The sequence below is a fragment of the Homarus americanus genome, unplaced genomic scaffold, assembly GCF_018991925.1.
Source record: "Homarus americanus isolate GMGI-L3 unplaced genomic scaffold, GMGI_Hamer_2.0 scaffold34360, whole genome shotgun sequence".
Taxonomy (NCBI): domain Eukaryota; kingdom Metazoa; phylum Arthropoda; class Malacostraca; order Decapoda; family Nephropidae; genus Homarus; species Homarus americanus.
Window position 1 is genome coordinate 260,905 of NW_024739403.1, and position 24,700 is coordinate 285,604.

A 24,700-nucleotide genomic window follows, 5' to 3' on the forward strand; every position below is an offset into this window, starting at 1 on the left:
GGTAGAGAGGTAGGTAGAGAGGTAGAGGGTAGAGAGGGAGGGAGGTAGAGAGGTAGGTAGAGAGGAGGAGGAGGTGAGGTAGGTAGAGGTGGGGTGGGAGGTGGGGGGTTAGATGAGAGGTGAGGGAGGTGAGGTGGTGGGGTGGGGATTGAGAGGAGGTGGGGAGGTGGGTGAGAGGAGGTGAGGTGGGTGGGGGGTGGGGTGGGGAGGGAGTAGAGGTGGGTGGGGAGAGGAGGAGGGTGGGGAGGTGGGTGGGGAGGTGGGGGTGGGGGGAGGTGGGGGTGGGTGGGGGAGGTAGGGAGGTGAGGTGGGTGGGGGTGGGGTGGGGAGGTGGGGAGGTGGGTGGGAGGAGGTGGGGAGGTGGGTGGGGTGGGGTGGGGAGGAGGTGAAGGTGGGGAGGAGGGTAGATGGGGAGGTGGATGGGAGGAGGATGTGGGAGGGAGGTAGAGAGGTGGTGGGGAGGTAGATGGGGAGGAGGGATGTAGAGGTGAGAGGAGGTAAAGGGGGAGGAGGAGGTGGGGAGGGAGAGGGAGGTAAAGGGGAGGGAGGGAGGTGGGGAGGAGGTAGGGGAGGAGGGAGGAGGTAGGGAGAGGGAGGGAGGTGAATGGGAGGAGGGATGTAGAGGTAGAGGGAGGAGGTAAAGCGGGAGGAGGGAGGTGGGGAGGAGGGAGGTAAAGGGGAGGGAGGAGGTAGGAGGAGGTAAAGCAGGAGGGAGAGGTAGGAGGAGGGGGGTGAGAGGTGTGTTTTCCTGTTCAATGGTCAGTTGTCTCTGTGGGTACCGGTGTTCTCAGGGAGGTAGGGGGGTTGGGGAGGGAGGAGGGTTGGGGGGAGGAGGTTGGGGAGGAGGAGGTTGGGGAGGGGGAGGAGGTTGGGAGGAGGAGGTTGGGAGGAGGAGGTTGGGGGAGGAGGAGGTTGGGGAGAGGAGGTTGGGAGGAGGAGGAGGTTGGGGAGGAGGTTGGGAGGAGGAGGGTTGGGGGAGGAGGTTGGGGAGGAGGAGGTTGGGGAGGAGGAGGTTGGGGAGGAGGGAGGGTTGGGGAGGAGGGTTGGGGAGGAGGTTGGGGAGAGGTTGGGGAGAGGAGGTTGGGAGGAGGGTTGGGGAGGAGGTTGGGAGGAGGAGGTTGGGAGGAGGAGGTTGGGAGGAGGTTGGGAGGAGGAGGTTGGGGAGGAGAGGAGGTTGGGGAGGAGGAGGTTGGGAGGAGAGGTTGGGGAGGTTGGGGGGTTGGGGGTTGGGAGGAGGAGGGTTGGGGGTTGGGGGTTGGGGGGTTGGGGAGGGGAGGAGGGGTTGGGAGGGAGGTAAAGTTGGGAGGGGATGGAAGGAGGTGAGAGAAATTGGAGTGGGGAAAAGTACGACATATAGGTCGTTAAACTCAAACACCATCTAAATTCCACGACCTACCACGACCCTATCTCCTCCTCTACGACCCTATACCCACCCTCCCCTCTACCACCCTATACCACCTCCCCTCTCCAACCCTACCACCACACACCCTCCCCCTCTACCACGACCCTACCACCCCTCCCCTCTACCACGACCCTCCCCACCTCCCCCCCTCTACCACGACCCTACCCACCTCCCCTACCACGACCTATACCACACTCTCACCACGACCCTATACCACCTCCCCTCTACCCGACCTATACCACCCTCCCCTCTACCGACCCTACCACACCTCCCCTCTCCACGACCTATCCACACCCCTCCCCTCTACGACCTCTACCACACCTCCCTTCTACCACGACCTATACCCACCCTCCCCCTCTACCACGACCCTATACCCACCTCCCCTCTACCACCTCCCCCTCTACGACCCTACCACCCCTCCCCCTCTACCACGACCCTATACCACCTCCCCTCTACCACGACCCTATACCACACCCCTCCCCTCTACCACCCCTACTCCACCCTCCCCTACCACGACCCTATACACACCTCCCCCCTCTACCACGACCCTATACCTCCCCTCTACCACGACCCTATACACCTCCCCTCTACCACGACCCTATACCACCTCCCCTACAACCCCTTACCTCCCACCATAACCCATCTACCACCACCTAATTTTCTTTATAATTTACAAAAAAGGGAAAATGATAAGAAATTAATGACAGGTTACAAAAAATGGAAAACCTTCAGAAACCTGTATCTTAATTATCTCTGACCCATTGAAAAGGTAACTCGTCAATAGGGAACATAATTGGTCCCTGGGTCATTAAACTGTAATAGGCAGGTAATATATACACCTGGACATGAACGAAAAAAAAAGGCAGAAAAAATATAAAATATTTTTCTCTTTCTAAAATTTTTGAAAAAGAAAAGAAAGAAAGAAAAACAGAAAAAGGAACAAATATAGAAATAAATCAAGAAAAAATAAAGAAATCTACAAAAATAGATATATTAAGAGCATAATGATTTCCACTATTGCCAAACAGGTAAAAAAAATAGGACTGACAATAACTTGGCTACCTTATAAAGTAAAGAAACCACATCAACATAATTATCTTGGTTTTTTAAGTACAATAAAACAAATAGTTAACACAAGTCAATATTTTCTGAGGCTGAAATAATTAAAGACTTTCGATTATATGGACTTTAAACCGTGACCTTGAACCGTAGACGCTGCCCTTGACACAGACTTAAATATGGTAATCCCGTCACTTCAATTCCACTTGACTCCATCACTTCCGGGCAAAAAATATTCTCCCATTCCTAGACTTTCATGGCTTTTCGGAACGTGTGTGTGTGTGTGTGTGTGTGTGTGTGTGTGTGTGTGGTGTGTGTGTGTGTGCGCGCGTGTGTGTGTGTGTGCGCGTGTGTGTGTGTGTGTGTACAACAGTGACTGGTCCCTACGATACCTGATGACATTGTGTTTACACGATGAGTCTCCCACCATGCTAATTACTGACCAGGTACAGGTGACCAACTTCCTGCGCACACACACACACACACACACACACACACACACACACACACAAGGGACATAATACTATGCAGTGTGAATGTTTAGCATCCTCCTGATATTCTCCCTCTCCCCCTATCTTTCTCTCCTCCCATCCTTCTCTCCCCGCCCTCCCCTCCTCCTGAGTGGTCCTTCATCACGCCCACACCCACCCGAGGCTCTACCACTTCTCTGACAGTGACGCCACTACCACCACCAATACCAACACTACTAAAACAAACAACAACAGATTAAAACAAACAAACGGATTAAAACAAACCTCATATTAAAATAGACACTGACGTTATTCTAATCACAAGATGCATCAATAAATAACAAAACGACACAATCAAGACTAATTAATTACACGGTCAGGTGAACTCCTTACCTTTACCTGAAAATGACAAGAACGAGTGTAGGCAAAACCGCACACAGTAGTTCCTCAACACCTCTACCACACCTCACCCTCCACACCGCACTTCACTTCACGCACCTCCTCCACACCACCTTCCACTTCACTTCACCCCCCACCACCTCACCCTCCCCTGCCGCACTTCACCCGCACCTCACCGCACCACCACCCTCACCACACCCCTCCACGCCACTTCCTTCCACCACCTCACCGCACCACCCGCACCTCACCCACCTCCACGCCACACTTACCACTGCCTCACCACACCGTCTCCCCTAGTGATAAAGCTTGGTTGTAAAGGGTAATTTGTGCCCTATAGCGTTTTAACTCCTCCTCAAAGTGGGTAGTAACATGTCTTTATTAAAGTTCCCAGGCCGAATTAAAGCTTCTTGGGTGGTTATGACGGACGGACAGACAGAAAATACCACACACACACACATGAGATAACCAGACAGACAGAAACACACATGAGATAGCCAGACAGCCAGACAGACACACACACACACACACACAGGAGATACTCACAGACAGACAGACACAGCTGTTCCCCAGGGTAGGTCGTCGCCGTGGAGGACCGAGCCTTGTTTACCTTGATCTTCCTGGCCCTTGAAGTCCCCCGTGTTGCAGGAGGCCGACCAGCCCTACTGCTCCGGCCTTTCATGACGGAAGGAGGAGGAGGAGGGGGAAGAAGAGGACTCACTCTCTCACTCTTACAATGTATGTCTCTCTCTCACGCTCACTCTCAACTCATTATAAACACTGTCCCCTCCATCTTTCTCTGTCACCACCACAAAGTAAATACATTACCGTATACCTTTCATGAGAGCAATATCAAAACATTACCTCCACGTGTAACAACTTGTCACCTTCAAGTGTGTCTACATAAAACATCAAGGTGGAAAGTTGTTAATTATAGTCAGAGAACACCTGTGCCGGGTGAGAGGTATGAGGGGTGAATGGGAGGTGAGGGGGTGAGGAGGAGGAGAGAGGAGGTGGAGGGTTGAGAGGAGGGAGTGGGGAGGAATAAAGGAGGGTGGAGGAGGTTTAGAGAAGTGGAGGTAGGGAGGGTGGAGGAGTGGAGGAGGAGGGAAGGGGGGTGAGATGATTGAGAAGGGGATGGAGGAGTGGTTATTTCCTCAACGCGACAATCAACACACCATCATTTCTCCTCGACTAAAGAACGGCCACAAGACGGGGTTAAAGTTTTTGTGGAGCGGCCGTCACGCGCGAGAACCTCCTGGTGAAGAGGAGGTAAGTGATGCACCGTGACGGATGGAGGAGGACCGCCACGCCCCCTCGAGTCCCGTCACTTGCACCTGGGGTCGTGAAGCGTAAACACACAGCTCCTCGTGTCCACTTTACGTTGGTATTAATACGTCTTTTACGAGTAGTGTCCTGTACAAGATAGTTCCTCGATACATGTTGTTGCGCCGCCCTGCCACAACAGCCCAGGTGACGTGTAGAGGGACACAGTTACCAGCTCAACTAAGTGGCATAATTCTGATCAGTTGAACCATCAGTACTATTATGAAACGGTGAAACTATACGGGAGTTTTAAAGAGGTGTGAACACGTTGGTCACAATAGTCCTTGTAGTAACAGAGATTGTGACCAAGAAAAAACTAGTGCTATATTTTGTAACGTTATTCAGCATTGTATAGAAATAAACAACACGATTCACAAGGACTAATTCTACTTTAAGTCACTAAACCCCGAGACCTGCAACAAGCTTCCTTTGTTGACTTACCTGGAACACTCACCTGTCAAAACCTTCAACTCTTTCCCCAATACTCCAGGGCTTGTCACCACCAACACGACCCGCCTCCATCTGTCATACCCGACGCTGTGGGGGGGTGTCAAGTCTGCCTCAGTCACCCTCGTCTGGGGACCAAAACTCACCCAGTAACACAAACACAAAATCTCTCTCTCTCTCTCTCTCTCTCTCTCTCTCTCTCTCTCTCTCTCTCCGTACCTCACAAACTCAAGTGACAGCTAACTCTCTCAAATGTCCGTCTTGCTGACAAAATTAACTCGCACTATTTACTACAGGAGATGTTTACTGTATAGCTTCGATAAGACTAGTGTAAAACAGTAAACCCTCCATCTAGCGGACATGAATCTATCGGGTATAGTTCGCTATATGGAGATTTCACAAAGAATCTCGATATAACGGACTACACGCTTACGTATAGTTCCGTTAAATAGAGGTAGTATCATTGTCACATCAGGGTTTTACAGTTAGTGCCAGAACAGGTAATGAGGAGGCGGTCAGGACAGGTGTGCTGGACGGTAGTGTACAGGAGGGAGGGAGGAGGAAGGAAGGGAAGGAAGGAAGGGAAGGAAGAGAAGGAAGGAAGGAAGGAAGGAAGGAAGGAAGGAAGGAGGGAGGAGGGAGGAGGGGGGAGGAGGGAGGAGGAAGGAAGGGTGGTAAGTAGGTAGAGACTGACGACATTTTAACGAGATGAACACAAACATCCCTCAGCCTACTGGTGTCTGGTCAAAAGCTTAAGAGGCTTAGGTTAGGTTAGGTGCTGTCTCAAAGCTCCCACAGATGGTCGAGTGAGGGAAAGTAGTGGTGGTGGTGGTGGTGGTTTGAACGCCACACTAGATTCTCCACAACCACTACACTCCTTGTCTTCTTCTTCTCCTCCTCGTCTCTTCTTCTCCTCCTCGTCCTCTTCTTCTCCTCCTCTCCTCTTCTCCTCCTCGTCCTCTTCTTCTCCTCCTCGTCCTCTTTTCTCCTCCTCTCCTCTTCTCCTCCTCGTCCTCTTCTTCTCCTCCTCTCTTCTTCTCCTCCTCGTCCTCTTCTCCTCCTCCTCCTCTCCTCCTCGTCCTCCTCCTCTCCTCTTCTCCTCCTCTCACTATTTATTACACTACGCCCCCATTCCTGTCACCATTTTTCTCCTCACCCACAATGTGACAGTAACTCCCTCTTACTCTCGTTTTCTTTGGCCTCTGTGCACAAACCTTTTTTTTTACTTTAATTTAATTTTCTTACATTTTGCAGTTTTAACCTCTCTCTCTCTCTCTCTCTCTCTCTCTCTCTCTCTCTCTCTCTCTCTGTCTGTCTGCATTATGTTTCTACAATCTATTCATCTACCACAATACCACAACTTTCTACCACCCTCTCTCTCTCTCTCTCTCTCTCCTTCTCCGCCTGTACAGAAAAAAATGTTGTTTTTTCATTTCCATCATCATCACTACATTCACTGTCCACGTATTTTATCAGGTCATTAGTTCCCGACATTCTTTTTAATATTCCTAATTATAATAAACATCACTGGCCAGCCCACCTGTACACTAACCAGCCCCCCACCTGTACCACTGGCCAGCCCCACCTGTACACCACTGGCCAGCCCCCACCTGTACACCACTGGCCAGCCCCCACCTGTACACCACTGGCCAGCCCCACCTGTCACAGCCCCACCTGTCCCTGGCCAGCCCCCACCTGTACACCACTGGGCCCCCACCTGTGCACCACTGGCCTCCACCTGTGCACCACTGGCCAGCCCCCACCTGTACACCACTGGCCAGCCCACCTGTACCACTACCACCTGCCTGGCCAGCCCCCACCTGTACACCACTGGCCAGCCCCCACCTGTACACCAGCCATCCCCCCACCTGTACACCACTGGCCAGCCCCCACCTGTACCCACTAGCCAGCACCCACCCCCTGCTGTAAGACTCTCTGGTAGAAAGTCAAAGTTCATGGCTCTCTGAGGTGAAAGTGACTCACTGACCAATGCCGACTGGAGTTCCCCGTCCACCTACTGCCCGGCCCATCAGTGTGAAGGTGAGGCACAAGTGAGGAATGAGTGATAAGTGTGAGAGGGGAGTGTGAGTGAGTGTGAGGAGCCAGAGGCTCACACACACACACACACACACACACACACACACACACACACACACACACACACACACACCTTATATGATAGATTACTAACCTCAATATTAACAAATACTGTATATAATGAATGACCTTGATATACAAACATTCAGATATTAATAAGTGCAAGTATGCGAACACCCACGTAGCACACATACCACAGGGCCACACCACAGTCACACCACCACAGAGCCACACCACCACAGAGCCACACCACCACAGGGGCACCACAGAACACCACCACAGGGCACACCACCAGAGCCACACCACCACAGGGCACACACCACCACAGGGCACACCACCACAGGGCACACACCACCACAGGGCACACCACCACAGGGGCACACACAGGCCACCACCACAGAGCCACACCACCACAGAGCACACCACCACAGAGCCACCACCACAGGGCACACCACCACAGGGCACACCACAGGGGCACACCACAGGGGCACACCACCACAGGCACACCACCACAGGGACCCCACAGGCCACACCACCACAGGCCACACCACCACCACAGAGCCACACCACCACAGGGCACACCACAGAGCCACCACCACAGAGCCACACCACCACGGGCACACCACCACAGAACACACACCACAGGGCACACACCACAGACACACCAGAGCCACACACACACCACCACAGGGCACACCACCACAGGGCACACCACCACAGAGCCACACCACCACCACAACAGGGCCCCACAGGCCACACCACCACAGGGCACACCACCACAGGGGCACACCACACACACCACAGACCACACCACACAGACACACAGGGCACCCACCAAGGCCACACCACCACAGGGGCACACCACCACAGGGCACACCACCACAGGGCACACCACCACAGGGGCACACCACCACAGGGCCACACCACCACAGGGGCCACACCACAGGGCCACACCACCACAGGGCACACCACCACAGGGCACACCACCACAGGGCACACCACCAGGGGCCACACCACCACAGGGGCACCACCACAGGGCACACACCACACAGGCACACCACCACAGGGCCACCACCACACAGCCACACCACAGGGGCACACCACCACAGGGCACACCACCACACAGCACACCCAGGGCCACACCACCACAGGGCCACACACACAGGGGCACACCACCACAGGGCACACACCACCACAGGGCACACCACCACAGGGCACACACCACCACAGGGGCACACCACCACAGAGCCACACCACCACAGGCACACACACAGGGGCACACCACCACAGGGCACACCACCACAGAGCCACACCACCACAGGGCACACACCACACAGGGGCACACCACCACAGGGCACACCACCACAGGGGCACACCACCACAGGGCACACCACCACCACAGGGCCCACACCACCACAGGGCACACCACAGGGCACCACCACAGGGCCACACCACCACAGGGCCACACCACCACACAGGGCACACCACCACAGGCACCACAGGGGCACACCACCACGGGCCACACCACCACAGGGCACACCACCACAGGGGCACACCACCACCACAGCCACACCACAGGGGCACACCACCACAGGGGCACACCACCACACAGCCACACCACCACAGGGCCACACACCACCACAGGGGCACACCACCACAGGGCCACCACAGGGCACACCACCACCACAGGGCCACACCACCACAGGGCCACACAGGGCACACCACACAGGGCACACCACCACAGGGACACACCACCACAGGGCACACCACCACAGGGCCACACCACCAAGGGCACACCCACCACAGGGCACACCACCACAGGGCACACACACCACAGGGCCACACCACCACAGGGCACACCACCACAGGGCCCACACCACCACAGGGCACACCACCACAGGGCACACCACAGGGCACACACCACCACAGGGGCACCACAGGGCCACACACACCACCACAGGGCCACACCACCACAGGGCCACACCACCACAGGGGCACACCACCACAGGGACACCACAGGGCACACACCACCACAGGGGCACACCACCACAGGGGCACACCACACAGGGCACACCACCAGCCACACCACCACAGGGGCACACACCACAGCACACCACCACAGGGCCACACACCACCACAGGGCACACCACCACACACACCACAGGGCCACACCACCACAGGGCACACCACCGGCCACCACCACAGGGCACACCACCACACAGCCACACCACCACAGGGGCACACCACAGAGCCACACACCACAGGGCACACAGGGCACACCACCACAGGGCCACCACAGGGCACACCACCACAGGGGCACACCACCACAGGGCACACCACCACACAGCCACACCACCACAGGGGCACACCACCACAGGGCACACCACCACAGAGCCACACCACCACAGGGGCACACACCACCACAGAGCCACACCACCACAGGGCACACCACCACAGGGCCACACCACCACAGGGGCACACCACCACAGGGGCACACCACCACAGAGCCACACCACCACAGGGGCACACACACCACCACAGGGCACACCACCACAGGCACCACCACAGGGAGCCACACCACCACAGGGGCACACCACCACAGAGCCACACCCAGGGCACACCACACCACCACAGGGCACACCACCACAGCCACACCACCGGGGCACACACCACAGGGCACACACCACAGGGCACACCACCAGGGGCACACACCACCACAGGGGCACACCACCACAGGGCACACCACCACACAAGCCACACCACCACAGGGGCACACCACCACAGGGGCACACCACCACAGGGCACACCACCACAGAGCCACACACACCACCACAGGGCACACCACCACAGGGGCACACACCACAGGGCACACACCACCACAGGGGCACACCACCACAGAGCCACACCACCACAGGGGCACACCACCACAGGGCACACCACCACAGGGGCACACACCACCACAGGGCACACCACCACAGGGCACACCACCACACAGCCACACCACCACACAGGGGCACACCACCCGGGGGCACACCACCACAGCCCACACACCACCACAGGGCACACACCACCACAGGGCACACCACCACAGAGCCACACCCACCACAGGGGCACACCACCACAGCCACACCACACCACAGGGCACACCACCACAGAGCCACACCACCACAGGGCACACCACCCGGGGCACACCACCACACAGCCACACACCACCACAGGGCACACCACCACAGGCACACCACCACAGAGCCACCACCACAGGGGCACACCACCACACAGCCACACACCACCACAGGGCACACCACCACAGGGGCACACCACCACAGAGCCACACCACCACAGGGGCACACCACACACAGCCACACCACCACAGGGGCACACCACCACAGAGCCACACCACAGGGGCACACCCACCACAGGGCACACCACCACAGGGCACACCACCACAGGGGCACACCACCACAGGGCACACACACCACCACAGGGCCACACACCACCGAGCCACACCACCACAGGGCCACACCCACCACAGGGCACACCACCACACAGCCACACCACCACAGGGCACCACAGGGCCACACCACCACAGAGCCACACCACCACAGGGCCCACACCACCACAGAGCCACACCACCAGAGCCACACCACCACAGGGCACACCACCACAGGGGCACACCACAGGCCACACCACCACAGGGGCACACCACCACAGAGCCACACCACCACCACAGGGGCACACCACCACAGCCACACACAGGGCACACACCACAGGGCACACCACCACAGGGCACACCACCAGGGCACACCACCACAGAGCCACACCACCACAGGGCACACCACCACACAGCCACACCACCACAGGGCACACCACCACAGGGCCACACCACCACAGGGCACACCACCACACAGCCACACCACCACGGGGCACACCACCACAGGGCACACCACCACACAGCCACACCACCACAGGGGCACACCACACAGCCACACCACCACAGGGGCACACCACCACACCGCCACTCAACCCTAACACACACGCCGCCAGCCTGTATTTTAAGCTTTACTGCTGTGATAAAAACCAGAGAATTATCTGGCTACTGTCACCCCCACGACCTCCGTCATGGGTGTGGGTGAGGAGGGTGTGGGGATGGTGTGGGTGGGGGTGATGTGGGAGGGTGTGGGGGTTAGTGAGAGAGGACTCTACCAGCTTACTGTACCATATCAGGGGGAAGATCTCTTTAAATACCCCCCAGAGAATTAATACATCAAAGAATATACCTAACCACGAGGGGGTATATTTATCAAGAGTATATCGGCGGTGATATACAGCAGCATATCTCTGTAATCTAACCGTGACACAAGACACTTTAAATTCTTGTTATGGTGAAGAAATACTCGCTGATGTTGCTGATCAAAGAGGCAGGCAGGTTGTGTGTGTGTGTGTGTGTATGACCAACCTAGATATTGGTGCACACTAGTTATTTATACACTCTACAGGGAGACACGCGCTGCACCCTGGTCATCTACACCCTAGATTAAGACACATTAACTCGCTAGCTACCAACACCTAAATAGCACATCCTAGCCAACAATACGTCACCCTACACCCAGGCCAACACTCACCCTACACCTGGCCAACACTCTCACCCAGGCCAACACTCACCCCTACACCCAGGCCAACACTCACCCCTACACTCACCTACACCCAGGCCAACCTCACCCTACACCCAGGCCACACTCACCACAGGCCAACTCACAGGCACCCCACACCGCCAACCTCACCCCTACACCCAGGCCAACCTCACCTACACCCAGGCCAACACTCACCCTACACCCAGGCCAACACTCACCCACCCAGGCCAACACTCACCCCTACACCCAGGCCAACACTCACCCCTACACCCAGGCCAACACTCACCCACACCCTGGCCAACCTCACCCAGGCCAACACTACACCCAGCCATCCCAGGCCAAGAAACAACAACTGAGCCAGAGCTGTCATGGATAAGCGTGACTCATAACACTTTAAATGATAATGACACACACACACACACACACACACACACACACACACACACACACACACACACACACACACACACACACACACACACACACACACACACACACACACACACACACACACACACACACACACACACACCATTAAATCCATCTTTCTGTCTCTGTGAATGGAATAAGTGATAAATGGGACATAAATGAATAGAATAAAGAGAAGGGTAATTAAAGTAGACAGAGAGATAGAGTTAAGTGGTAATGAGGTCAATCGACTTACAGTGGGAGATATTTGTTGAGTAAAAAATATATATATTCTCGTTTTTCCTTTTATGGTGGTTGAGTAAGCCTGTGTGTGTGTGTTGTGTGTGTGTGTTGTGTGTGAACAGCTCGGGGCGACGGGAGAACCTTGACCAGTTGACACTTACCCACAAACACACGTTCTCTCTCTTCCCTTATCAACACTACCACTACTATTACTACTACTACTACTACTACTACTACTACCACCACTACTACTACTACTATTTAATTATGAGTATCACAGCCCAAATGAGTAAACTCCTTACTTAACTCTCAGTCGCAATCCCACACCATTACTATGTTAAATTAGAGCCACTTAACAAAGCCCATAAATCACCAAGTAAGAATAATCACAATTAAATAAAGTTCCTGTCATTATTTATTATTATTACTATTATTATTATTATTATTATTATTATTATTATTATTATTACTATTATTATTATTATTTTATTTTAATTCATGGTCACCGTTTTTTTGCGGGTTTTTCTCGGTGTACACAAGGAGTCAACCGCAAGTTCTCATAATTCTCCAGTGTCTTGCGGTCAAAACCTCCCCCCTCTCTCTCGGTACTTCACTCATACTCTGCCCTGACTTATACCATCAACACACACACACACACACACGAGGCAACTGATGCAAGGTACTAAAAATTTTTACTGTCAGAGGAGGATGTTGTGTAGTTGTTGTTGTCTCAGCATTAACGGGATTTACACCTGAGGTTGTTTTCTCCCGTCATTAGCTATGCGAGGTGTGGTATAGTGTTGGTCAGTATTCGTGGGAGGTGTTGTTGTGAGGCGGGCGTGGTGTGGCGTCCTCCCCCCGTCCTGAATACTGACACTCACACAACCTTAGTCTCACCTGGCTCACCAAGGTGCTCTGTTATCCAGTCTCAGGTGTTTAATATGCTGTCTATTGATGCCACTCAGGGATAAACAGTCCGGAGGATGCATGCCGACCCTCACGTCACAGAACACTCTCCTGCACGCTTACCGTTTAGAAATTAGCCAGGAAGTTCACAGTACTTTTTAGCATTATAATTATAACTTTACTCACTGGGGCTGGAGGCTATGGTGAGGTCACTGCCTGCCACGGGGCCTCACTGGTGTGTGTGGCACTCTCAAGTGTCCCCCACCACGCGCCCCGAGGCTGTACCAACCACGACTGTGCCTGTGATCCCTCCCAGTGCCACGCTACACCACACTGCAGGTAGGGGACACACACGCTGTCGTAGTGAGAATAAACTTGCCTTAGGGTGAAGCGGAGAGGAGGAAATGACGGTGGTTTACCAAGACTCCCACCTTGTCGATGACTAATGCCACGTCTGCCAACTTCCCCATCCCCACACCTCACTAAGGTAAGATACGTCTCTCCAACACCTACCCCTGAAACTATCCCCTTAGGTAGTGACGCTCACCTGGCCCGGGATAAGATACACGAACACACTGTAAATGACTTCCACGAACTGTGTAGGATTAACGTCAACACCGGCCACCACGTACAGTAATATACGACTCTTACACAACACTGGACATCATTATGCAGTCTCATGAACCTCACCTTTACCACTGCCTTCTATTGTCACACAATGAAATAAATTAATTAAGAGCGGTAAACTATAACATGAGGTAGGTAGCTGTGGTCACCAGTTACTTCCCAGTGCTGGTGTGTGAGGTGGCAGGCGAGGAAGTGACGGGTGAGGGAGGGTATACCAGGTACCAACAACATGATGGCCGCCACAATACATTTATCCCTCCACTGAGCCGCCACACACCGCCACCATCGTCGTCATCGTGGCCGCCATACACAAAGCCGCCTCCAACACTCGCCGCCACACCCTCGCGCGAGCCGCCGCCGCCACCACCACCAGACACTTCTACCGCTATATGTACACAAGAAGTATGATGAAAGATTCTTGACATTTTGAAGAAGAAAAAAGAAAGCGACATTGTGGACCACACCGACGGTCACTACTGAACCCACACCAGGACGTGCACCACCTGAAGGTCACTGGGCCTCCTTCAGGACAACACCCACAGGCGCTTCTTCTTCACCTGAACACCAAACCACCTCTGGGCAACGTCCTTACCTCACACCACAAACAACACAACACCCTCCTCATACACAGGAAACACACACTCATACACCCTCACTGAGCACCACACCTTGAAGTACTCTCACCTTCCACACACCTGTAACTTCCTACAGCCAATACACCTTACAACTGATAGTCCTTACAGTTCACAGATTGGCTACAGGACTATTATTTTTTAACCGAGAAATTCTAAATAGGAAGAATTCAAATATCAATCACACAATGGAACCTAATCTAACCTAACCAAACCAAACCTAACCTAACCTAACAAACCCTAACTAACCAAACCTAACCTAACCTAACAAACCAAACCAAACCAAACCAAACCACAACCTAAAAACCTAACCTAACCAAACAACAACCTAACCTAACCCACCTAACCAAACCTAACCTAACCTTACCTAACCAAACCAAACCTAACCAAACCAACCCAACCTAAACAACCAAATACAAACCTAACCAAACCTAACCTAACCAAACCAAACCCAAACAAACCAACAAACTACACCTCCAACTAAACCTAACCTAACCAACCTAACCTAACCTAACAAACCCTAACCTAACCAAACCTAACCTAACCACCTAACCCTACCCAAACCAAACTCAACCCCTAACCTAACCTAACCTAACCAAACCTAACCTAACTTAACCTAACCTATACACTGAGGGACATTAACCTCGCTAAACAAACATCAACCCTTAACTCAGGTCTGCTTGTTTTGATGTTAATACATAGTTTTTCAGGTATTTCCAAAGGCAGGTTAATTATCTATTATGTTTTTAATTCTTGTGGTGGTGAGGTGAGGATTGGGGAATGAAGGTGGTTGGTGGGGAGGTGAGTTAGGGGAGGAGGTGAGGAGGTTGAGTGAGGTTAGAGGTGGTGAGGTGAGGAGGAGGTGAGGTGAGGAGGTGAGGTGAGTGGGTGAGGTTGAGTGAGGTGAGTTACTGCAGAACAGGGTCTTTAGTCCCCCAACGAGAGAATTTCAGCTCAATATAAAAACACTGAGGGCCCAGCCGGTCAGGTCATGATGTTGAACTAGACAGTGAAAGTAAAGGTCTGTTCAATCCTCTTATTACCCAGCCTCACCTGCCCGGGCCCCACTGTACATGTCAGGGGTCCAGAGTACATGTCAGGGGTCCAGAGTACATGTGAGGGGCCCATTGTACATGTCAGGGGCCCATTGTACACGTCAGGGGTCCAGATTACATATCAAGGGCCCAGGGTACATATCAGGCCAGGGTACACGCCAAGACCCTCACGGTAAAACTATCAATCATTCCTGGTTTCGTCTTCACACCAACCAGGGCATGTGTGAGTGAGTGGTGGTGTGGTGGTGTGTGTGTGTGAGTGTGTGAGTGTGTGTGTGTGTGTGTGTGAGTGAGTGTGTGTGTGTGTGTGTGTAAGTATAAGACTCAGAGTTTATAGCCTCCTGGAGCCATTATCATCCGTACATCCCACCGAGGCTTTTTTTATACGTGTGGAACCTTGAAACCTTCACTCAGGCCTGTGTCAAGGTGCGGTGACGAAATGTGAAGGCCATTGGTACTTCATCAGAGACATATTTCACCAGTTCGACCTCCTCCCACGGTACACACTACGACCTCCACTCCCAGGTACAACCGACCTCCACTCCTACAGTACACCACGACCTCACTCCGCAATACGACCTCCCTCCCACATTATATGACCTCCACTCCCACGGTACACAATACGACCTCCTCCCCAGGCCACACATACAGCCTCCTCCCACGGTACACAATACAGCCTCCACTCACAATGTAAATACGACCTCCACTCCCACGTACCACCACGACCTCCACTCCCACGGTACAATACGACCTCCTCCCGGTTACCTAACATAAGATATACTATACACCCTGTGCTGCTCGCCCTGCCGCTACACCCCCTGCGTGCCCTGCTGCACCTGCGCTCCACCCTGCTGCCGCTTGCGCTACACCCTGCGCTGCTGCCGCTACACCCTGCGCTGCCCTGCCATACCCCGCTGCTGCCGCTACACCCTGCCGCTACACCCCGCTGCTGCCGCTACACCCCTGCTGCCGCTACACCCGCTACTACCCGCTGCTGCCGCTACACTGCCGCTACACCCCTGCTGCCGCTACACCCCACTGCTGCCGCACCTCCTCTGCTGCCCTACACCCCGCTGCTGCCGCTACACCCCGCTACCCCCGCTGCTGCCGCTACCTCGGGATGGTACACAGGTTTATGAATACTGTAATGGTGAATAACAGTTGAATAACTCAAATTCCTCTCCATCTCGACACCTCCCCCCCCCTACTCATCCTTGGCCAGGTTTAAATGGTAACATCCCAATATGCTTACTCTCAATATGGCTACTGGAGAGATCATATACCTATTGTACATTAAAAACAATAATAAACAATAAATTTAAATGCAGACAAAACATAAACAACATTGATAAACAGCCCTGGAGCCTCACCAACTGGCACCTATTTGGCACTCACCTATCAGAGTAAAATACAGGTTCAGGTACATGATACAGGTGTTTCCACACGATGACCTACATTTCACAGAGCCAGTTTAGACCAATGAGGCTGGTATTAATTGGCTGTCTGTCTCTTGAATGGTATAGAACTTGTGTATGAAAATGTTAGGTTAGGTTAGGTTAAGTTAGGTTACCCTGGCATCTCAACAATCCCAATTTCAAGGTAGGTTAGGTTAGGTTTATCAGGTAGAATAAGACCCACCAACGTCACAACACATCACACACTCATCTCTCACTAATAACGAGGAGTCATACCACACCGAGACGCCGGGAAGTTGATAAATTAACGAACAAAAACCGAGAGAGTTTAATGTCGTAATGGGTTATGATGAGACGTAATTATCAGCCAGGGGGTCATTAGTGCCACAGGGGGAGGTGATGAGTGGGGAGTGGAGTGGGGGAGTGGCGTGTGGAGTGGCATGGGAGGGAGAATGGAAGGGGCATGGGGAAGGGTGGTTGGGTGGAGTGGGGGTATGGAGGACAGAGGAGAGGGAGGGGAGTATGGGAGGGGGATGGAAGGGAGGAGGGGGATGGAAGGAGGAGGGAGCAGAGAGGTGAGGGAGGAAGGGGGGAGGAGGGGCACTAAGTCCCATTGAGCAACGTCACAAGTGAGTTCCCCAAGGATCAGTATTTGACCATTATTATTTATTATATACATAAACGACATAGATATCGGCATAGACAGCAACATAAGTAAATTTGCTGATGACACTAAAATAGGACGTGTTATTAAATCTGACAAGGACTCCGCAAAACTACAGGAAGATCTAAACAAATTTTTCGAATGGTCTGAAATGGCAGATGAAATTCAACGGGACAAATGTAAAGTACTCAGTATAGGAGATGTAAACAGGAAGCCAGATACCAGATGAACAACGATGCCATAGAAAACTGACTGCAGAGAGATGAGTAATGATAAGTAGGAACCTTAAGCTAAGTAAACAATGTGTTGCTCGTAACAAGGCTAATAAAGTACTTGGGTTCATACAAAGGAGTATTAGTTACAAGAATAGCGAGGTCATCCTAAACTGTATCGTGCGCTTTAGAGACCACACCTGGATTAAGCAGTTCAGTTCTGGTCACCGTATTACAGGATGGATATAGAATCATTGGAAAGAATTCAGAGGAGAATGACAAGACTAATCCCGGGCATTAGGAACCTTGAGTATAGAGACAGGTTAAAGCATCTTAATTTGCACCTCGAGAGACGTAGAGCGAGGCGACCTGATAGAGGTGTATAAGGGAAGTCAGGGCTAAAGAAAGGACATTACAAAGGTACTCAAACTATCCAACCAGGAGCGAACTCGTAATAATGGTTTAAATTAGACAAATCTAGATTCAGGCGTGAAATCGGTAAACACTGGTTTGGGAACAGAGTAGTGGATGAATGGAACAAGTTACCAAATATCATAATTAACCCGAATACGCTGAATAGCTTCAAACATAGGTTGGATGCTCATATGAGCAATAGGGGTTGGGTGTAAACGGGACTGCCCAGTATGGGCCAATAGGCCCGCTGCAGTTTCCTCCATTCTTATGTTGACAAGGAGGAACAAGACAGGCTGGTAATGACGCCTCATAAGCTTAACAAACGACGCTGTTTAATTGTTATGACCCCAAGAGCTGATGACTCGACAGTTATGAGCTATTAACTGTGGCCTCGTCCTGACTCTCTCTCTCTAACGTCGTGATTGACTGGTAATTCATCAGTTCATCTCACCACAAGGCCTAAAAAAAAGAGAGAGAGGGAGAGAGAGAGAGAGAGGAGAGAGAGGAGAGAGAGAGAGAGAGAGAGAGGAGAGAGAGAGAGAGGGGGAGAAGAGAGGAGAGGAGAGAGGAGAGAGAGAGAGAGAGAGAGAGAGAGAGAGAGAGAGAGAGAGAGAGAGAGAGAGAGAGAGAGAGAGAGAGAGAGGAGAGAGGCCTGCATCATGGTGGACCGCAGTCTGGCTCACATTAGTACCCAGTGAAAGTGAGATACCCCCTTCTTCTCCTCCTCCTCCTTCATTCACTACACCTCACCCCGTCTATCACAACACTAGCTGGGAGAGATATTCTTTCTCTCTTCCTCTCTCTTCCCTTCCTCATTCTCTCCCTTTTTCTTTTTTTTTTCGCTCTTCCCAGGAAGTATTAGCCCACTAGCCACCCTTCTGACACACACACACACACACACCACACACTTCACCTTTCTCCTACCACACCAGACTAGTGAAAGTAAAACAACATCGCCTTCCCAGACTCCTTACTTTCTCCACTGATGTGTGAGTCTGTGTCAGTAAATCCATCGTATGCTTGTATCCCCTTCCTAAGTATTTCTTAAGTAACACGTAAAGTAATAAGTTACTTACAACCAGGAGTTCTTCGGTGCTCATTAACCTCGTTCACTTACCTGCAAGAACAAAAATACATTAATTTATCATACATCTAATACAAAGGACAGTCCACATTATACAGTACTGGCAAGTTTAGGTGTACAACAACAACAACAACAACAACAATAATAATAATAACTAATATTAATAACAATAATAATAATAATATCAAACCAATAATAATTACAAGTATCCACAAAGATCTATAAAACCTGTATCGTCGTTCCTGGAAAGAGCAATTGACAAGGTGAACAACAGGTGAGAGGGACCAACACATTGTCTCAACACACAACAATACCTCTCCACAGGACAACACAAAGCTTAATTAATTACAGAGTTAGTGATGGAAGATAAGACACTCAAGCTTACCTCACACCAAAACACTCAACTGTCCTTCAGAATATTTTACCTGTGTATGGTTAGGTTAGGTTTAGCTATGGTACCGGTAGGTTCAGTTCATGTTAAGTTAGGTTAGTCAAAATCTTTAATCACCACGTGAAACAAGCGGGGTGACTAATCTTCACGTGATCTAAAATCTGTTAGCAGTAAGGAGCCTGGAGCCTCGACCAGTAATTCCCTTCCAAATACCATAAGATAATGAGACCTCTCGTACCACAGGGAGCAGCGGCAGCATCACGCGGCGTCACCCAGAGGTCGACCTGCAGTGCCCTGGAACCGTGACCACCTCATTACCAGGTGAGTCGACCTAGGTAATGACGGGTCGTAACTATGATAAGACTCCTCGGCTCTCTCACCTCTTAATGTCGTTCAACTATCTTCAACTGTCTTGTACTGAACATCTGCACATTTTCATTTCCCAACAGACATTTACTTATCTTCAAACACAACTTTCATCAGCACAGTCTCTGGTCACATTACCTCCCCGTGTTGGTTTAATCCCTATACTTAAGACGCTATAAAGCTCCTGTATCATGGCGAATAAACACACACACTGACACATAAACCCGCACTTGTACTAATGTTCCTTAATATAATTCTTCTAAACATTGCACCACTATCTCAACACACAAGTTTATAATACTCACATGTAATGAAGTTTTAAATCCTACAGAAACTTCAAGGGATAAAACCTGATTCTTAACACAATAAAACACGTAATCGCTACTCCACTTATAGTACACTGATCCTCCAGGTTAACGACACTCAGACACTCGCCTCCAGTGATATATGACCAACGATACTGACAACAATGTGTGTGTGTGTGTGTGTGTGTGTGTGTGTGTGTGTGTAACAGTACAATCATCACTATCTGTACAACTGTCATAATCACAAAGATATGTAATCGTGGTGGGTGATAGGTAAATGACCTCAGCCAGGAATTTGTGAGCGAGTGTTTGGGAGGAGGGGGAGGAGGAGATGCTGTGGAGGAGGCTGAGGGAGGAGGAGAGATAAGGTGGAGGAAGAGAGAGGTGAGAGAGGATACACGGGGAGGAGGGAGGTGAGAGAGGAGACCTGGGAGGAGAGGTGAGAGAGAGGGAGAGAGGGGTGAGAGAGGAGGGAGAGAGAGACGTGGGAGGAGGAGAGGGGAGAGAGGAGACGTGGGAGGAGAGGAGGAGAGAGGAGACGTGGGAGGAGGAGAGGTGAGAGAGGAGACGGGGAGGAGGAGAGGGAGAGAGGAGACGGGAGGGAGGAGAGGTGAGGGAGGGGAGAAGACGGGAAGGAGGAGAGGAGAAGAGGAGACGTGGGAGGAGGGAGAGGGAGAGGAGACGGGAGGAGAGGGGAGAGGGAGATGTGGGAGGAGGGAGAGGTGGAGAGAGGAGATGGGAGAGAGGGAGAGAGAGATGGGAGGAGGAGAGGGAGAGAGAGGATGGGGAGGAGGAGAGGTGGGAGAGGGAGAAGGAGGAGGGGAGAGGGAGAGAGGGAGAGGAGAGAGATGGGAGGAGGAGAGGGGGAGGAGGGGGAGGAAGGGAGGGGGAGGTGGGAGGAGGGAGACTGGGAGGAGAGGTGGGAGGAGGGGGAGGGGAGGAGGGGAGACGTGGGAGGAGGAGAGGGAGAGGAGACGTGGGGAGGAGGAGAGGAAAGAGAAGAGTGGAAGGAGGAGAGGAAGAGGGAGATGGGAGGAGGAGAGGTGAGAGAGGAGACGTGGGGAGGAGGAGAGGGAGAGGAGATGGGAGGAGAGGAGGAGGGAGGATGGGAGGAGGGAGAGGGAGAGAGAGTGGGAGGAGAGGGGAGAGAGGAGATGTGGGAGGAGGAGAGAGGGAGGAGAATGGAGAGGGGAGGAGGTGGGAGAGGAGAGGTGAGAGAGGAGATGGGAGGAGAGAGGAGAGAGGGAGACATGGGAGGAGGAGAGGTGAGAGAGGAGACATGGGAGGAGGAGAGGGAGAGGAGATGGGAGGAGAGAGAGGAGATGGGAGGAGGAGAGGTAGAGAGGAGATGTGGGGAGGGAGAGGTGAGAGAGGGGAGACATGGGAGGAGGAGAGGGTGAGAGAGAGACATGGGAGGAGGAGAGGTGAGAGAGGAGATGTGGGAGAGGAGAGAGAGGGATGGGAGGAGGAGAGGTGGAGAGAGAGAGAGGAGGAAAGGTGAGAGGAGGGGAGGAGAGGTGGGAGAGAGGAGAGATGGGAGAGGGAGAGGGGAGAGAGGAGACAGGAGGAGGAGAGGTAGAGAGGAGATGGGAGGAGGGAGAGGGGAGAGAGGAGACACGGGAGGAGGAGAGAGGGAGAGGGAGACAAGGAGGAGGAGAGGTGAGAGAGGAGACGTGGGAGGAGGAGGAGGTGAGAGAGGAGATGAGAGGAGAGGTGAGAGAGAGACGTGGGAGGAGGAAAGGTGAGAGAGGGGAGATGTGGGAGAGAGGGGTGAGAGAGGAGACATGGGAGGAGAGGTGGGAGAGAGGAGACATGGGAGGAGGAGAGGTGAGAGAGGGAGACATGGGAGGAGGTGAGAGGAGACAGGGAGAGAGGGGAGAGAGGAGAGGTGAGAGGGAGATGGGAGGAGGAGAGGGGGAGAGGAGGAAGGGGAGGAGAGGTGAGAGAGAGACACGGGAGGAGGAGAGGGAGAGGAGAAGGGAGGAGAGGGTGAGAGAGGGAGAGAGGGAGGAGAGGTAGAGAGAGGAGAGGGAGAGAGGAGGAGTGGGAGGAGGAGAGGGAGAGGAGACATGGGAGGAGAGGGGAGAGAGGAGACAGGAGGAGGAGGGTGAGGGAGGAGAGGGGAGAGAGGAGACAGGGAGGAGAGGAGAGAGGAGACACGGGAGGAGGAGAGGTGGAGAGGAGAGGGAGGAGAGGGGAGAGAGGACGTGGGAGGAGAGGGGAGAGAGGAGACAGGGAGGAGGAGAGAGAGGGGGAGGAGGGAGAGAGGAGACTGGGAGGAGGGAGGTGAGGAGAGACTGGGAGGGAGGAGGAGGAGGAGAGGGGAGAGAGAGGGGTGGGGAGGAGGGAGAGGGGAGAGAGGAGACAGGGAGGAGGAGAGGAGAGAGGAGACACGGGAGGAGGAGGGAGGGAGAGGAGACACGGGAGGAGGAGAGGTGAGAGAGAATGGAGGAGAGAGGTGGGAGAGAGGAATGGAGGAGAGGTAGAGAGGAGAAATGGAGAGGAGAGGAGAGAGAGAGGGACAGGGAGAGGAGAGGGTGAGAGGGAGACACGGGAGGAGGAGGTGAGAGAGGAGAAGTGGGAGGAGAGGTGAGAGAGAGAGACGTGGGAGGAGGAGAGGGGAGAGAGGAGAGGTGAGAGAGGAGATGGGAGGAGAGGTGAGAGAGGAGACACGGGAGAGAGGGGAGAGGAGACACGGGAGGAGGAGGTGAGAGGAGACACGGGAGGAGAGGAGAGAGGAGAGGTGAGAGAGGGAGAGGAGGAGAGGAGAGGGAGAGAGGAGACAGGGAGAGGAGAGGTGAGAGAGGGACACGGGAGGAGGAGGTGAGAGAGGAGGACAATGGAGGAGGAGAGAGGGAGAGAGGGAGACACGGGAGGAGGAGAGGTGAGAGAGGAGACACGGGAGGAGGAGAGGTGAGGAGAGGAGACACGGGAGGAGGAGAGAGAGGAGGAAACGGGAGGAGGGGAGAGAGGAGACACGGGAGGAGGGGAGAGAGGAGACAGGAGGAGGAGAGGTGAGAGAGGAGACCGGGAGGAGGAGGGGGAGAGGAGACATGAGGAGGGAGGTGAGGAGGATGGAGGAGGGTGGGGAGGAGGAGACATGGGGAGGAGGAGAGGTGAGAGAGGAGACACGGGAGGAGTAGTAACTCAATAATCACCCACTTACATTACCCACCACACACCCTGCCGGAAGACACCAACTAGTCACGTGATGCCTCGCCCTATGAACAGTGAGCAGCTCTCGCCAACACACTGTACCTCCCTCCCTCACTCACAGGTAAACACACACATATACTGATAAATATCGACAAAGTCATCAGATAATCCCTGTATACCGTTGTACTCACTACACTATTATGAGTAAGATAACACCCCTGGCAGTACACAGGCGTGGTGGCTCAGACGTGTCCACTTACCCCCACGCCACGACCATCTTACTGCTACTATCTCCATATATACTTTCTCCCAGAACCACAGTTTAAAGTATAATTGTTTCAACACAAAACCCGAACACCATAAGGAGAATTATACCCAAATATGTGTTGTATTGTGTTGCCTGTGTAAGAAATAAGATCTACCAGTATGATATATACACAGGTGTACAAGCTCCGCCCAGATGACCTTATGATAAGTGTTGTTTCATGCTGTTGATAACACCCACAGGAGGCACCTTAACCCCTCTGACCTTACTAACACACAACTCACCTTGTTCATTAAGCCACAAGATGACAGGCGTTGAATGCCCTGTCTCTCTGACGGGTTACTTCCGTCACCTCACAAGACTGGGATCACGTTAAGCCCCCCCCCCCTCAGGTAGCATTACGGTGTTTAATCATTTGGTGAAATAAACTAAGCCGTCTAATCTTCAATGTGTTCTTATTTCTGTAAACCACAATATACTTAAATAACTCCCTTCAACACCTCGTATGTAACCGTTGACCTTTACAGACTTAAGAGCCACCGTTAAAAAATACTCAGGGGTAATCAAAAGTATTCATTAATAGTTGCGTACAGCATAGGCCCGGCAGCGCATCGTGAGAGAGCAGATATAACACGTTCTCACTCGGTCAGCCAGTCAATAAATGAGTTCATGGAGGTAACAATCACGCGTGTAGGTGCGGGAGTGAAGGTGTGGTGTTGGAGGTGCAGG

The 24,700-nt window shown here is 52.8% G+C and overlaps 1 protein-coding gene across 2 annotated transcripts in view; it reads right to left on the reverse strand.

Moving 5' to 3' along the window:
- LOC121874674 (serine/arginine repetitive matrix protein 2-like) overlaps positions 1–24,700 on the reverse strand; it is a 178,602-nt gene that overhangs the window by 125,454 nt on the left and 28,448 nt on the right. Inside the window, exon 1 of one of the 2 annotated variants that reach the window (XM_042378909.1) lies at positions 19,481–19,544. The exons of the other annotated variant lie outside the window; for it this stretch is intronic. Within the exon in view, the coding sequence (XP_042234843.1) occupies positions 19,481–19,504 (24 nt within the window). The 5' untranslated portion in view covers positions 19,505–19,544. Of the gene's footprint in view, positions 1–19,480; positions 19,545–24,700 lie in introns of those variants that run through there. 2 annotated transcript variants of the gene reach the window in all.